We start from the raw sequence: 17,163 nt of genomic DNA, 5'->3' as shown, positions 1-17,163 counted from the left end.
AAATTCAAACAAAGCTTTAGGGCGCGAGATGATTGGGGCTTGCCATGGCCTGAGCAAGGCATCTCGCTCTGATTGGCTGGGGCTTGTACGCATGGGGGGGTTTTCCTGGAATTGTTTTTCTGTTTGAATTCCGGGAACATTGGGTGTTTTTCTCAATTACCCATGGCCACCTGGTGTTGTTTTTCTTAATTCATGGCCTAGGTTGTTTTTCTTAACCCATGGCCTAGGTTGTTTTTCTTAACCCATGGCCCATTTCAGTAGCATATGCTTATCCACTAGATTAGTCTTTTAAAAATGTTTATGACAGGGAAAAAATAGAGGGCATGAAATTCTGAGACTTGGAACTAAACTTAAGATGCTCATTGTTAGATTTTCTTTTTTTTTTCCTGCATATGAAGTTTTAGGCAATCATTGTCCAACAACATTAAATACTGAACATATGGGAAAAGCATATGATTTTTCAAAATGTTTTTCTGAAGTAATCTCATTCTACACTTAAGAGCAGTTATAATGCTTTAGTGACACTTGGAGTAGCTATTTAATGTGATCTCACCACTATAGAGAAGGCTGTTGCATGACTTTTTTGTGTGTGCTTAGCTGCTAAACAGGAGAATCTTTTCCTGAGCAACCAGCTGGGAAGGATTTAATTTGACATTCTCCCTACTAGGACCCCCCAAAGAGACTCATTCCCTCCAATAGTTCCTACAAGTTCTTTCTCTTTCCTAAACTTGCTGTTACTAATTTACCCCTCACTGTTCTTCAAGGCAAAACATCTGCAAGATTTTAAGTCCTTTCTCCCTCCTGTCCTGTCCCCATCAGTGTTGAAATGTATGCTACAGTTGTTATGGTTGTAATTTGTTATGCCATATTGATCTTCTTGTGCTTTTCATATCAGAACAATGCATTTTTAACATTCTGACTTTCTTTTTCTCTCAATTGGTAACTGACTATGTAGAAAATTTATGGATACTATTTGTTTTTTAAATAAGTTCAGGGGAAAGCATTGATAAAGGAAAATTTATCCTTTAACTTTCTTTAGGTGCCAGCATTATTTGCACATTAGGAAGCAGGAGAAAATTAAAGAACTCTGAGCAATACTAGAATGGTTTTATATATATATATTTAAGCTTGTATGAAACCTGTTGGAATGGTAAAGAAATCTACTGACATATTTAACCACACAAAATAGTGTTGCTAAAAGATTAATTTTTTCTTTATTGTGTGCGTATGTATATATATGAATGTGTGTTTTTTTAAAAGAAATTTTTAAAAATCTTAATCTGTCAGCTTTTCTCTATTGGAATTTGTGAGCAACGTGTAAAATTGGAATTACAGAATAGTAAAATAGTCAGTTATGGAAAGTCACTTCATTATCCTTGTGTCACTAAATAACGTATAAAGTTAAATCAGAAGTGTATTCATCTCTGAATTTCTAATCAGTGGTTTTTAGTTTGCAGAAAAAACTTCAGCATGTGCCAGGAACACAACCTCACCTTGATCAGGTAAAAAAAAAAAAAAAAATCTAAATCCAAAATTCCTAATGAATGTTTTTAAAGGACCTCTTTAACTAAATTGGCTATGTTTAGGACTATTTTATTGTAACCTTTTTCTAAAATGGTATTTTTGAACTGTGTTGATAATTTTTGGAATCTTAAATGCTTTTGGATTAAATGCATAGTCTAATTCAATTTCTTAACACATAATAGGAATTCATCAAACCAGATTTGTTTTAGAATCTGAGGAAATCATGCTTTCTAGCCTTTCCATTCTGTAGATTACTTAGCATATTGATTAGTTCTGATAGGGATTACTCCTGAAAAGCAGCCTGGGGGTTCTGTAGGCAGTCTGTTTTTAAGTATGTTGAATTGTTTAAGGAAAGGTCTGATATTACCATGGCTTATTTAAATAAAAATTGACTTTGAGTTTCACCTTCAGGTGAAACCGGCTGGGCACTATAAATCTGGACTTCTTAAGATGTTTTCAATGCTCTAAAATTCTAATGCTCTAAAATTCTAATCCCTAAGGTAAATATCTAAGATGCTAAGAACAAATTAAATATAATTTTACTGTACTTGTGTTTCTGTTAAGCAGATCATAGATTGTAGAGCTTTAGGATAACTTCTTTGTTCCACTTAAAACCCTGAGGGGTGGAGTGGGGGATGTGTAAGTGAGCAGTGTGCCTAGTCTTCCTTCCTCTGCCTCCAAGTGATCACTCAGGTTTTGAATTGCTGTTGGTTGTAATAGGGCCGAGATAACAGCTACTTGCATTGGTATTCATTCTGGTTCATATTTATGAGCAGGTTTACTACTATGTTTGTGACACCTTTCCCTGTGAAACTTTTGTTAGTAGGATATTCCTCTTCTTTTATCTTTAAAATAAATAAATGAGAGAAATACAAGTCCTTGGAGATAGAATTTATGGTTTAAAAAAAAAAATCTCAGTTCTTTATGATAGTCGATATCTGTCATATAGATGAACATGAAGCACATTTGAGCTTCTGGGTAAAGAACATGATGCCAAGAATCATAGGGATGAAAAGATGAAGAAAATGCAGTACTCACTTACCATGAACATTTGAAGCGGCCAGTGTCTCCACCCGTAGAATCTCGAATGAACCCCTATTGTGGCAGTTATGATGCCTTGTACTTTGGTTGAAATGCTTTTGCCTTGCATTAGTCTATAAATTCCTTAAATGTAAAATCTTTATTGCTTAGGACAGGGCTTGGTGGATACTCAGTGAATATTTATTAAAAGAATGAAAAGCTGTGTTTCTCAAATGGGTTGTAAGTCAGAATCACATGTGGAGCTTTTTAAAAAAAAATTCGATAACTCAGTAGTTCTCACCCCTCAATCTCCAGGATTGGGACTTGGGTATGTGTATATTAGTGTATATTTTTAACATTTTGTTATGGAAGATTTCAAAGATATAAAAGAGTAAACAGAATAGTAAAGTGAACCCCTTCTGTGCATCACCCAGTTTAAATGGCATCAACATTTAGCTGATTTTATTTCACCTATCCTCCCAACATTTCTTTTGCCTGGAGTATTTAAAAAAACAAATGTTTTTTTAATAGAAAATTTCAAACGTGCATAAGAGTAGAATAGTATAATGAGCCTGTATGTACCTGTTGCCCTTGCTGGAGTGTATGAAAGCAAATTCCAGACATTATGTCATTTTACTACTAAGTAGGGCATGTCTATATTTTTGAAGCCTCTGTAGGAGATTCTGATGCACCGTCCTGCTTTAGATAATATAAACATAGGGAAAAATAGTATCACAGGCAAAGGGCTATGGGATTCAGAGGCATGAACAATTTCATTTGGTTCAGTGGATCTGAGGTATAAGGGAGAAAATGTATCTTTTCCTCGCCTATCATTAGATTAATGGCTGAGATCTCTCTAACAGAAGACCAACTATCAAGAAAAATTTCAACATACCAATTTAGTAAGTTTTACTTGACACAGGAGCCTTCATAAAACATACCTGTGTATGTTTTATGCTAGTTACGATGTGGAAGAGGATAGTAATGGAGAAGCATAATTAGATAAAACAGTATGATCTAATAATAATAAACTGGGAAGAACTTAGGAAGGCCTGTTTGCTCAGATTTTTCTCTGTGACCCTTCACATTCAGACTTAAGGATGTTCTTTTCCTCTGTGTATAGAGAGGGCACCTCTTAAATGAGGGTCTTATAACCTGCATCAGCAGAAGGTCAGAAAGTCTTTCCTAGGTTTTATGACCTGCTTCAGGAGAGAAGGTGAGAGTGACCTTCCTGGTTCTGCCATTTTCTCAAATACTGAGGTGCCATATTTTGGGATAGCATGTCCTGAACCCCATCAAATGCTCCATGAAGATAGTTTTTTCTTTGTTTGTTTTGGTTTGGTTTATTTCTTTGCATACAGTAAAGCATGCAAATGTGTAATTTTAGTGTACAATTCAATGTTTGGATTTTTTTTTTTTTTTTTTTTTTTGAGACATAGTCTCGCTCCGGCTGGAGTCTCACCCAGGCTGGAGTGCAGTGGTGTGACCTTGGCTCACTGCAACCTCCTCCTTCTAGGTTCAAGCAATTCTTGTGCCTCAGTCTCCCGAGTAGCTGGGATTACAGGCATGCGCCAACCATGCCTGGCTAATTTTTTTTTTTTAGTAGAGATGGAGTTTCACCATGTTGGCCAAGCTGGTCTCAAACTCCTGGCTTCAGGTGATCCACCCTCTTCGGCCTCCCAAAGGGCTAGGATTACAGGTGTGAGCCACTGTGCCCATCCTCAATGTATTTTTTAGTATATTTGTACCTATATATCTGTCTATATGCACATTCAAACACATATCCTTCTAACTCCCACTCAAATCAAGATATAAAAGATATCCAAAATTATAAAGAGTTCTTTTTTGCCCCTTCCCAGTCAAAGAAGGGGGGGTAAGTGCTAGTCTGACTTACTTAATAGAAAATAGCCTTGAACTGGTAGGATTTTTTTGACAGGAAGAAGTAAGGAAAAGAGCAATATGGATGTTTAAAAATGTGAAGGTGAGAATCTTATAGATGAGTAGGTCTCTGGTACAGAGAAGTCTTAGTGGAGAGTTGGTACTGGAATCCCAGTCTAAGGTATTAGGTTTTAATTTGCTAGACAAAGAGAACTCAAGCTGTGCTATCTAGGAGTGTTATGCAAGCTAGATTGGACTTTAGAGTCAGGAGACCATGTGGGAAGATACTGTGTGATGAAGGCCTGAAACATGTTGGTTACAGTGAGACTAGAAATGGGATAAATCCAGAGCTGTTTCACTGGTAGACTTGCCTGAATATCCTGTCTGACTGAGTATGGATCAAAAAGAAACGAAGGGGTGATGGAAAACAAGCCTAGAATGACTAGAGAAACCTAGAAATAGAAAAAGTGGGAAGGCAAAGTGATTTGGATGATAACGCCATACATTCAGTTTTCCCTGGTGGCCAGATATTATAGTATAGATATTATACAGGGAAAGAAGAACAGAGGGCTAGAGTGTGAAGGTACAGATTTTGAGTTTAAGCACATTAGGGGGCTTAGTGTTCTGGATGAAGAAAACATATAGAAGTTATTGCATGTTAGGTATTATTGTTTGCAAAAGAGTAGAAAATGGAGAAATAACCCAGTGGGTTAAAGAAGAAACAGACTAAATAAACAAACCTGAGTAAATTGTTCTTAAATTTTATTTTAGAGACAATTCCTTATTTTGCTTTAGTTTTCTGAATTATTGCCTCACTTTTCTGTTTCTTTCTGTGTCCGCATATATGGAAAAAGGAATTAATTTTAGATTCAAAACAAAAACTGGAAAAAAAAAGTCTGCAATGGGTAATACCTAGGACATAGTATGTATGTGTTATTAAGGCTCTATCCCTGATTTTTTAATGCAGTTATCTATTTCTCATTGATTTTTTGTTTATTCCCCATAAGGAACACGTGAGTTTGGAGAGTGGGAAGGTGGATGAGAAAACCCAAGTGACAAATAATGTTTAGTTTACTATTAGAACCAGCTATGAGTTGTGACCCTTATCTTCTGCACTGGGAATTACAGATTTTTTCATTTTTTTTTTTTTAATTTTTCACATTAGAAATGTGAAAATAGTTTATTGGTGTAGGAAAACATCTAGTTCCAAAATACAGATCACCCTTCTTGAGCCCCATGATGCATTATCTTAATTTTTAAAGCCTTTTTTGCCTCATACTGGAGTTTATTGTACCCCTTAAAAATATTAAGCCACATACTTAACCTGCCAAAGCAAAAATCATTATAAAAATCTTTAGGCTGGGTGTGGTGGCTCATACTTGTAATCCTAGCACTTTGACAGGCCAAGGTGGGTGGATGGCTTAAAAACTCAGGAGTTGTAGACCAGCCTGGGCAACATACTGAAACCCCTTTTCTGTAAGAAATACAAAAAATTAGCCAGGCAAGGTGGCATATACCTGTAATCCCAGCCACTCAAGAGGCTGAAGTGGGAGGATTGCTTTAGCCTGGGAGTTCAAAGCTGCGGTGAGCCATGATTGTGCCACTGTACTCCCGCCTGGGCAACAGAGTGAGACCCCATCTCAAAAAAAGAATTATTAAATTAAAATCTTTAACAATAAATCTATTTTGAGTCGTATTTTGAGACATTCTCAATATAGTTTTCCAACTTGCATTAAAATACATTTTAAACATTTTTGAAGACTAAATTTCTTTGTTTTAAACTGACAGTTAATGTTTCATTTGACAACCTTTTGCTGTATATTTTTATGTGGACTTTTAGTTATTGTAGTGATTTCTTTAATGAAGAAAGAAAATAATTGTCATTTAAAAATGCATATTATTATTACCTTAAGCCATAAAAATAATTTAAAAATAGAGTATGTTTATTAAGATTTAAAAATAAGTATAGCCATGCACTGCATAACAGCGTTTTAGTCAGACTGCATAAGATTACGACGGAGCTGAAAAATTCCTGTCACACAAATACTGACCATCGTGTTATTATTTCCATACACTTCTCAGTACAGTAAAATGTATGCTGTACAGGTTTGTAGCCTAGGAGCAATAGGCTATATACAGCATAGCTTAGGTGTGTAGTAGGTTATACCATCCAGGTTTGGGTAAGTACACTATCATGTTTGTATAACAACAAAATCGCCCAACAACTCATTTCTCTTTATGTATCCATGACTGTATATTTTTTGTTGTGGTAAAAAGCACTTAACATGAGACCTACCTTCTTCACAAATTTTTAAGGGTACAATACAGTATCGTTAACTGTATGTACATTGTTATACGACAGATCTCTAGAACTTTTTCATCTTGCATGACTAAAATTATACCCATTGAATGGCACCTCCTCATTTTCGTCTCCCTCTAGCCCCTGGTAACCACCATTTTACTTTCTGATTTGGTGAGTTTTACTGTTTTAGACACCTGATATTAGTGGATTCATGCAATATTTGTCCTTCTGTGACTGGCTTATTTCACTTAGTGTAATGTCCTCAAGATTCATCCATGTTGTAGCATATGAGAGGATGTTTCTTAAGGATACATAATATTTGGTTGTATATATATTACCACATTTATTTTATCCATTCAGCTGTCCTAAATATTTAGGTGGTGGTTAGTGTCTTGACTGTTGTGACAAAATAAGTACTTTTAAAAGTCTCACATTTCCAAGTTCAATTTGAACCTTTTTTTAGTTTACTTGTACTTCTCATATCAAGCAAGAAAGCACTTTTCTGCTTTTCCTATTACTAGTAACAGTGGAGATTAAATATCTCGTATGTTTTGGGGCGTTCTAGAGCCCCACACATCACCTGTTCCTTTCCATACTGCCACAACTGACACTCTCTGGAAAGTGCCACCTCCCAGCAGCAAGGCAACCAGCACAAAAATAGCGCATTACACCAGCAAAGCTAAGAACCCTCATAGAGTCCATTTCACCCTCCTACAACCTCCACTGGAACAGGTCCTAGTATCCACGGCTGAGAGACCCACAGATGGTTCATATCTCCTGACTGTGCAGACTACCCCCCAGTACCAGCCTGGAGCCTGGTAGACTTACTGGGTGACTAGATCCAGAAGAGAGATAGTAATCACTACAGCTCGGCTCTCAGGAAGCCACATCCATAGGAAAAGGGAGAGAGTACTACATCAAGGAAAACCCCATGGGACAAAAGAATCTGAACAACAACCTTCAGCCCTAGACCTTCTCTCTGTCAGAGCCTACCCAAATGAGAAGGAACCAGAAAACCAACCCTAATAGTATGACAAAACAAGGTTCTTTAACACTCCCCAAAAAATCACACTAGCTCACCAGCAATGGATCCAAACTAAGAAGAAATCCCTGATTTACTTGAAAAAGAATTCACTAGGTTAGTTGTTAAGCCAAGGCACCAGAGAAAGGTGAAGCCCAGTGTAAGAATATCAAAAAAATGATACAAGAAGTGAAGGGAGAAATATTCAATGAACTAGATAGTATAAATAAAAAATCAAAACTTTAGGAAATAATGGACACACTTATAGAAATATAAAATGCTCTGGAAAGTCTTAGCAATAGAACTGAACAAGTAGAAGAAAGAAATTCAGAACCTGAACACAAGGTCTTCTAATTAACCCAATTCAATAAAGACAAAGAAAAAAGAATAAGAAAATATGAACAAAGCCTTCAAGAAATCTGGGATTATGTTAAATGCCCAAACCTAAGAATAACTGAGGAAGAATAGAAATCTGAAAGTTTGTAAAACGTATTTGGGGGAATAATTGAGGAAAACTTCCCCAGCCTTGCCAGAGACCTAGGTATCCAAATACAAGAAGAACAAAAAACACCTGGAAATTCATCGCAAAAAGATCATTGCCTAGGCATATTGTCATCAGGTTATCTAAAGTTAAGATGAAAGAAAGAGCTGTGAAACAAAAGCGCCAGGTAACCTATAAAGGAAAACCTATCAGATTAACAGCACATTTCTCAGCAGAAACCCTGCAAGCTAGAAGGGATTGGAGCCCTGTCTTCAGCCTCCTCAAACAAAACAATTATCAGCCAAGAATTTTCTGTTCAGCAAAACTAAGCTTCATATATGAAGGCAAGATACAGCTTTTTCAGACAAACAGAATTCACCACTACCAAGCCACCAGTACAAGAATGCTAAAAGGAGCTCTAAATCTTGAAACAAATACTGGAAACACATCAAAACAGAACCTCTTTAAAGCATAAATATCACAGGACCTAGAAAACAAAAATACAATTAAAAAAACAAAAACAAAAAAAACAAGATATACAGGCAACAAATAGCATGATGAATAGAATGGTACCTCACATCTCAATACTAACATTGAATATAAATGGCCTAAATGCTCTACTTAAAAGATACAGAATTGCAGACTGGATAAGAATTCACCAACCAACTATCTGTTGCCTTCAAGAGTCTCATAAAGAGTCACATAAACTTAAGTAAAGGGGTGGACCAAGACATTTCATGCAAATGGACATCAAATGTGAGCAGGAGTAGCTATTCTTATATTAGACAAAACAAATTTTAAAGATAAAAACAGCAGTTTAAAAAGACAAAGAGGGATATTATATAATGATAAAAGGCCTTGTCCAACAGGAAAGTATCACAGTCCTAAACATATATGCACCTAACACTGGAGCTCCCAAATTTATGGAAGAATTACTAATAGACCTAAGAAATGAGACAGACAACAACACAATAATAGTGAGGGATTTTAATACTCCACTGACAGCACTGGACAGGTCATCAAGACAGAAAATCAACAAAGAAACCATGGATTTAAACTATACTTTGGAACAAATGGAGTTAAAGGATAGATACAGAATATTCCATCCAACAACCACAGAATATACATTCTGTTCAACAGCACATGAACTTTCTCTAAGATAGACAATATGATAGCCAACAAAATGAGCCTCAATAAATTTTAAGAAAATTGAAATTATATAAAGCACTCTCTCAGACCACAGTGGAATAAAACTGGAAATCAACTCCAAAAGGAACCTTCAAAACCATGCAGATACTTGGAGTAACCTGCTCCTGAATGATCATTGGGTCAAAAATGAAATCAAGATGGAAATTTAAAAGTTCCTCAAACTGAATGACAATAGTGAGACAACCTATCAACCTCTGGGATACAGCAAAGGTGGTGCTAAAAGGAAAGTTCATATCCCTAAATGCCTACATCAGAAAGTTGGAAAGAGCACAGACAATCTAAGGTCACACCTCAAGGAACTAGAGAAACAAGAACAAACCCAGCAGAAGAAAGGAAAGAAGATCAGAGCAGAACTAAATGAAATTGAAGCGAAACAAAACAATTCCAAAAGATAAATGAAACAAAAAGCTGGTTATTTGAAAAGATAAATAAAATTGATAGACCATTAACAAGATTAGCCAAGAAAAGAAGAGAGAAAATCCAAATAAGCTCAATAAGAAATGAAGCAGGAGATATTACAACGGACACTGCAGAAATACAAAAGATATTCAAGGCTACTATGAACACCTTTACGCACATACACTAGAAAACCTAGAAGAGATGGATAAATTCCTGGAAAGATACAACCCTCCTAGCTTATATCAGGAAGAATTACCCTGAACAGACCAGTAACAAGCAGGGAGATTGAAATGGTAATTTAAAAATTACCAACAAAAAAATGTCCAGGACTATACGGATTCACAACAAAATTCCACCAGATATTCAAAGAATTAGTACCAGTCCTAAAGACACTATTCCACAAGAGAGAGAAAGAAGGAATCCTCCCTAAATCATTCTATGAAGCCAGTATCACCCTAATACCAAAACCAGAAAAGGACATAACCAAAGAAGAAAACTACCGACCAATATCCTTGAACACAGATGCTAAAATCCTTAAGAAAATTCTAGCTGACTGATTCCAACAATATATCAAAAGGATAATCCACCATGATCAAGGGGTTTCATACCAGGGATGCAGGGATGGTTTAACATACATATACGCATAGTCAAAGCAAGACTAAGCAAAAAGAACAAATCTGGAGGCATCACATTATCTGATTTCAAACTTACGCTATAAGGCCATAGTCACCAAAGCAACATGGTACTGTTATAAAAATAGGCACATAGACCAATGGAACAGAATAGGGAACCCAGAAATAAACCGAAATACTTACAGCCAGCTGATCTTCAACAAAGCAAACAAAAACGTAAAGTTTGGAAAGGATACCCTTTTCAACAAATGGTGCTGGGTTAATTGGCTTGTCACATGTAGGAGAATGAAACTGGATCCTCGTCTTCCACTGTATACAAAAATCAACTCAAGATAGATTAAAGATTTAAATCTAATACCTGAAACTATAAAAATTCTAAGAGATACCATTGGAAAAATCCTTCTAGACATTGACTTAGGCAAGGATTTCATGAACCCAAAAGGAAATGCAATAGAAACAAAGATAAATAGCTGGGACTTAATTAAACTAAAGAACTTTTGCACAGTAAAAGGAACAGTCAGCCAAGTAAACAGACAACCCACAGAGAAGGAGAAAATCTTTCATAATATATATATATATATATCTGACAAAGAACAAATATCCAGAATCTACAACAAACTCCAGCAAATCAGCAAGAAAACAAACAATCCCATCAAATAGTGGGCTAAGGACATGAATAGACAATTCTCAAAAGAAGATATACAAATGGCCAATAAACATATGAAAAAATGCTCAACATCACTAATGATCAGGGAAATGCAAATCAAAACCACAGTGTGATACCACCTTATTTCTGCAAGAATAGCCATAATAAAAAAATAAAAATAAAATAGTAGATGTTGGCATGGATGTGGTGAACAGGGAACACTTCTACACTGTTGGTGGGAATGTAAACTAGTACAACCACTATGGAAAAAAGATTCCTTAAAGAACAAAAGTATGGCCGGGCATGGTGGCTCACGCCTGTAATCCCAGCACTTTGGGAGGCTGAGGTGGGCGGGTCACGAGGTCAGGAGATTGAGACCATCCTGACTGACAAGGTGAAACCCTGTCTCTACTAAAAATACAAAAAATTAGCCGGGCATGGTGGCGGGCACCTGTAGTCCCAGCTACTCGGAAGGCTGAGACAGGAGAATGACGTAAACCCGGGAGGCGGAGCTTGCAGTGAGCCGAAATCGCACCACTGCACTCCAGCCTGGGTGACAGAGCCAGACTCGGTCTCAAAAAAAAAAAAAAAAAGAACTAAAGTAGAACTACCATTTGGTCCAGCAATCCCACTAGTGGGTATCCACCCAGAGGAAAAGAAGTCATTATACAAAAAAGATACATGTACATGCGTGCTTATAGCAGCACAGTTGGCAATTGCAAAAACGTGGAACCAACCCAAAGGCCCATCAGTCAACGCGTGGATAAAGAAACTGTGGTGTGTGTGTGGATATATATATATATCCACACACACACACACACACAATGGAATACTCCTCAGCCATAAAAAGGAGTGAATTAATGGCATTTGCAGTGACCTGGGTAAGATTGGAGACTATTATTCTAAGTGAAATTACTCAGGAATGGAAAATCAAACGTCGCTATGTTCTCACTTATAAGTGGGAGCTAAGCTATGAGGTTGCAAAGGCATAAGAATGACACATTAGACTTTGGGGACTCAGGGGGAAAGGGTGAGAAGGGGATGAGGGATAAAAGACTACAAATTGGGTGCAGTGTATACTGCTCAGGTGATGGGTGTACCAAAATCTCAAATCACTGCTAAAGAAGTTAACTAACACCACCTGTTCCCCAATAACCTATGGAAAGAAAGAAATGTCTCATGTTTGTGCTTAAATTGGCCTTTAATACTTACCTTTAGCGATTCTCTGAGTTTGGATTAAAAAATAGTTTTGCTCTTTTTGTATTTTCTGTTGTAAGCCTATATGATTATGTAATGGTGAGTAAAATTGCTAGGCCAGATATGCAGTTCTAGGAAGTTATGCAAAGCTGTGCTTCAGTATATTATTTTCTACCTTTTTAAAGTCATTTTGAGCTTGGCTTTTGAGCCTCTATTTTCCAAGATGGGGTTTATGTTTTTATAATGTTATGCTTAGCCCTTGTGTATTTTCATCTCTGAGTTTGAAATTTGGGGTTATATTGGCAAAGGGAGGTTTGGGTTTTAATTATGTGACCTGTTAGAGGAAATGTTAAGCTTCTGTTTCTTTAGGGTAGACAGTGAGAGATTTATCAAGATAAAGAAGAAAAATAAATCCTAAAGTTAATATTCAGTACATGATGATGTCACCCTTAGTAAAGCCAAAGAGGGCATTATCCTATCATTCTCACCACTAAGAACTCTTCTCCTCTTGGCACATGTTTATTCAGTTAAAGATAAGCCAAGCCTTTCTTTTGTATTTTTTTTTTTTTTAAAGAGAACAAATTTACTTTAGTTTTGAGTTTTATTCCTGGCTCTGGGTAGCTTGTTTTTTGACTCTTATTTCCCCCAATTTATAAAATGAAATAATTATCTTCATTCCCCAGGATTGTTGTGAAGAGTAAGTCAAAAGATGAAATGAGGTGACTCAGGCAAAAGTATCTGGCCCTGTGTAGTGAGTACATTGTATGTGTTACATATATTCTTATTGCTGAGAATCCACGAAAGAATGAATTAAATAATGAGGACCCTTTCATCAGGGTTTTTGAGTGGGTTTTTAAAAATACAAGGTAGTAGTTTGTGTAAATACTAAACCCATTGGTACCTCTGCAGAATGTAGGAAATGGAGTTGCTAATTCCAAAAAAACAGCACACATGCTGAGGAAAGTATAATACCTAATATATATGGTTTAGGCAATGTAAAATTCCATGAATATGTACCTTTTCATCTTAAAATTTGTGATTTAAAAATACATTGATATGACTATAAAGAATTATTATTATTTCCCTTGATTTACAGAGTATTGTTACAATCACATTTGAAGTACCAGGAAATGCAAAGGAAGAACATCTTAATATATTTATTCAGGTGAATGCAATTTTTAACTGATTAATGATTTATCAATGGTTTTGATACATAGTTGTTGCTATTAGCAATGGTTGGTCTTATTAAAATATGTCACTTGATACAGAATCTCCTGTGGGAAAAGAATGTGAGAAACAAGGACAATCACTGCATGGAGGTCATAAGGCTGAAGGTACAGTTTACTGTTGTAGACTTTTGAACAAAGTCCTTTTCTTGGCTGTTACAAAAACTGTATTTGGTTTTAAACAGAAACACTGCTTTTAGTACAAATCATCTTTGTCTACTTTCATTTTTCTTTATTATTTTCATGACTGAAAAGGAGCTTTGGAAATCGCTGCATAAGGCGTGATTTATTTGCATAGCTTCCTTTAGGAGTGCAGCTAGAACAACCTGTGTGCTTTGAAATGTTACCTTCTGCTCTCTCTGCCCAAGTACAGAGAAATAATGTTGCAAATCTCACTTCTGCTGAACATTATGCTTCCTGATGCATTTAGCAGACACTAAACATTTGTCATACTCTAAACAAAGTTACAAAGGACTAGAAGAATTCTTGTTCTGTGTTTAGAAACCCACTCACATTACTTGAAATTTGGGTATTTAAGTCATGAACGGTATTTCTTCCAGGAAGCAGTGAATCTAGGTGTATGCTTAACCGTCATCAAGTTGAGTGTCTACTCTTGTGTGCTCACAAGTGTGCACAAAGTTTTTGGTATATTAAGAACATTATTTCAAATAAGTTCATTTCATCCCCATAGGAGCCAGTTTATCAGATAATTCGTTTCTCATTTCTGCAAATCAATACAAAATGAACTTTTATTCAGATAAATATAATAGTTTTTCCTTATTTCATCATTGTTCATTGATTGCAACCCATTTCTAAAACAAATTATTTAATTTAATATAACCAAAATCCTTTAACTTCTCAACTTTTCCCACTAAAACTGTGAAACATTATATAAAATCTTTAATCAATAGGGTATGATATATATTTCATCATTTTGTTTCAGGTTTTGGTTGTGATAAATAACACTGAAAAACCATCCTAATATATGTACTAACTTTATCATTAAAAAAGGGGATTGTTCAAAAAAAAATCAATACACAGAAACCTTTTTTGAAAATTAAAAATATTAAGAAACTTTTTGTAATTCACAAATAATTGGAATTAAGTAATTTTCTCAGCTTAACAGTTTGTATTTTTTAAGTGAATATCAATAATTCATTAACATTGATGCTCTATTTCTGCTTTTAAGTTTGAACTGAGCCTGATTAATGTTCAGTCAATTCTCCTTTGAGCAGGGATTGGTGTCAATCAAAGACAAACCACAACAAGTGATTGTCCAGGGTGTCCATGAGCTCTATGATCTGGAGGAGACTCCAGTGAGCTGGAAGGATGACACTGAGAGAACAAATCGATTGGTCCTCATTGGTAAGTCACAAAGGATTGACACTTCTAAAACAAAGTGAAAAATACATTTGAAAGGGATATCATGTGCCACTTAAACAGATTAACCATTCAGGTCCTCTTTTATAACTAAATGAGCTGTGGCCAATGTTTCGTCTTTATCATGTTACAACATTCATAAAATCTTGTTAGGACTTTTGTTCTTTTTCAGTTTTAGAAAAGTGATTAATCCAACCACCAATGTGGTCTTGATATACTTAACTAGAAAGTTAAGGATGGAATTACTCAATTACTATTCTTTTTGTAAATTTCTAAACACCATAAAGCGTTTAATGAACTGCAATTGATAGGTGAACTGTGTCATTTTAATAAGCATAATGTAATCATGTCATATTTCATTTTATTTGCAGGCAGGAATTTAGATAAGGATATCCTTAAACAGCTATTTATAGCTACTGTGACAGAAACAGAAAAGCGGTGGACAACACATTTCAAAGAAGATCAAGTTTGTACATAACACTAGAAGCATTTATTATCAAAAGGATTGGCTAATAAAAATGTTTCTACTGGGTATATTTCAAGCATTTATTTATTACTTTAGTTACGAATTCCAATATACTTTAAAATGGTATTTTACAGCATACATAAAATGTAGCAAATCAGTATTGTAAAACATTGAACATTCATACAATTATATATAATACCCTAATACCCTTTTTTCTTTAAGAATGACAGTTCACAAAAATATCTTTTGAAATTGACTTTGAAGTTTACATACACTGAACATGAAAGTTTATAACAATGATGATAAAACTTTCAACATTGTCAGTTTTTCTTAGAACTTCAGCTGATTGCAGAGATATAATGATTACATTGTTATTAATTTTTTTAAAACAAGTAAATGTCACCATTTTATTACATGAAATGAAAGGTTATGACTATTATTGATGTTGTTGTTGGCCACCTGATCACCTGGCTGAAGGAGTGTTTGTCAGATTTCTCCATTGTAAACTTACTGTTTTCCCCCGTTTCATACTGTGCTCTTTGGAAGGAAATCACTATGCAACGCGCACACCAAAAGAATGAGGAGTTGTAGTGTACTTTCTTGGGAGTGGAGTGTCTACATAATTAATTGAAATTTTTCTGCAAGGGACAGTTGTTGCTTTCGCTTTATTAGTTCACTCATTTATGTTTATCAGTGTGGACACATGAATATTTTATACTTTGGGTGACAATTTAGTACTACTTTATTTTGTTGCTCAAATTATCCCAGCTTTGGCCATTGGGAACTCTTTCTGTTTTCTCCTGTTCCACCTTTGACATACCCCCGTCAATGTGGGTTTTGTGTTTTGTTTTTGAGCGCCTCCTTATTTTTCTCCTTTCATTTTTAAATAACCTCAATCCCTATAGAAGTTGGCGCTAGGAAAACTAACAATACTCCCTTTCCCAGGTCATCCTATTCCTATGCTGATGGAGGAAATGTGCCGCACATGCCATGCCGGGGGCGCTGGGGAGGAGGCATCTGGGATTTTGTGGTTGAATAAGACACCTGGCCTGGCCCTCCTGGAGCTTAGTTTAGTAGGTCACACAAGCAGTCATTGGTAGATTTGGGATTCAAACAAATCTGTTAGGCTCAAACCTGTCTGTTATTTGCCCCTACAAGCTGCATATAAACTGAGGAGCCTTAAAGGATAGAAACTTCAGGAGTAGCGAAGTTTTAAAAAAAGATTATCAAGAAAACTGTTTTCCAGATTTTATCCTGAAGACACTAGCTACTTTAAGCTATTTTTTAATCATATTTTGTGCTCGCAGTTGGCTTTTTATTTCTCACTGAACATTCATTGTCATAATTATAGACACTGTGACAATCAATGGCATAATACTATTTTATGCTGCATTTTTATTAGATGGCACCTCAAAGATTCCCCAAGTAGCTGGGTTTTAAATTATCAATATATACTGTGGCATAGTATCTTACTTGGTATTTTAATAAGACCTTTATTAATATAACAAATATTAAGTTTTATCCCCTGTAGTGCTACTTTAATCTCTGAGCTAATTTTAATGAAGCCAATCTAAAAATCATGTTACTTCTAAGAATGTCGAGTGAGTGAGTTGAACAATTCTGCTGTCATATTGCCCCTCCCCAGTGCAGATAGTGAATGAGGACCCACCTATTTAAAGGCAACACTACAGCCCCTTCTTGCCTCATTGAAGTCCCAAGTTTTATTATTAAGGTAAAAGCACTTAATGTTGATATTTCTGAAAGAATGAAGAGGCCTGGCGC

The 17,163-nt window shown here is 35.7% G+C and overlaps 1 protein-coding gene across 4 annotated transcripts in view; it reads left to right on the top strand.

Moving 5' to 3' along the window:
- Positions 1-15,820, top strand: part of LOC105522079 (COBW domain-containing protein 3) — a 62,770-nt gene extending 46,950 nt beyond the window's left edge. For all 4 annotated transcript variants that reach the window (XM_011956461.1, XM_011956462.1, XM_011956460.1 and 1 more), the window contains 5 exons: positions 1,451-1,502; positions 13,406-13,474; positions 13,578-13,643; positions 14,771-14,900; positions 15,287-15,820. In XM_011956461.1, the coding sequence (XP_011811851.1) occupies positions 1,451-1,502; positions 13,406-13,474; positions 13,578-13,643; positions 14,771-14,900; positions 15,287-15,393 (424 nt within the window). In that variant the 3' untranslated portion in view covers positions 15,394-15,820. The remainder of the gene's footprint in view (positions 1-1,450; positions 1,503-13,405; positions 13,475-13,577; positions 13,644-14,770; positions 14,901-15,286) is intronic.
- Positions 15,821-17,163: the final 1,343 nt, after the last annotated feature.

This window comes from Colobus angolensis, unplaced genomic scaffold (assembly GCF_000951035.1).
Source record: "Colobus angolensis palliatus isolate OR3802 unplaced genomic scaffold, Cang.pa_1.0 Scaffold419, whole genome shotgun sequence".
NCBI classification, from domain to species: domain Eukaryota; kingdom Metazoa; phylum Chordata; class Mammalia; order Primates; family Cercopithecidae; genus Colobus; species Colobus angolensis.
The sequence above is the reverse complement of the archived record's forward strand: the minus strand, read 5'-3'. Positions and strand labels throughout refer to the sequence as shown.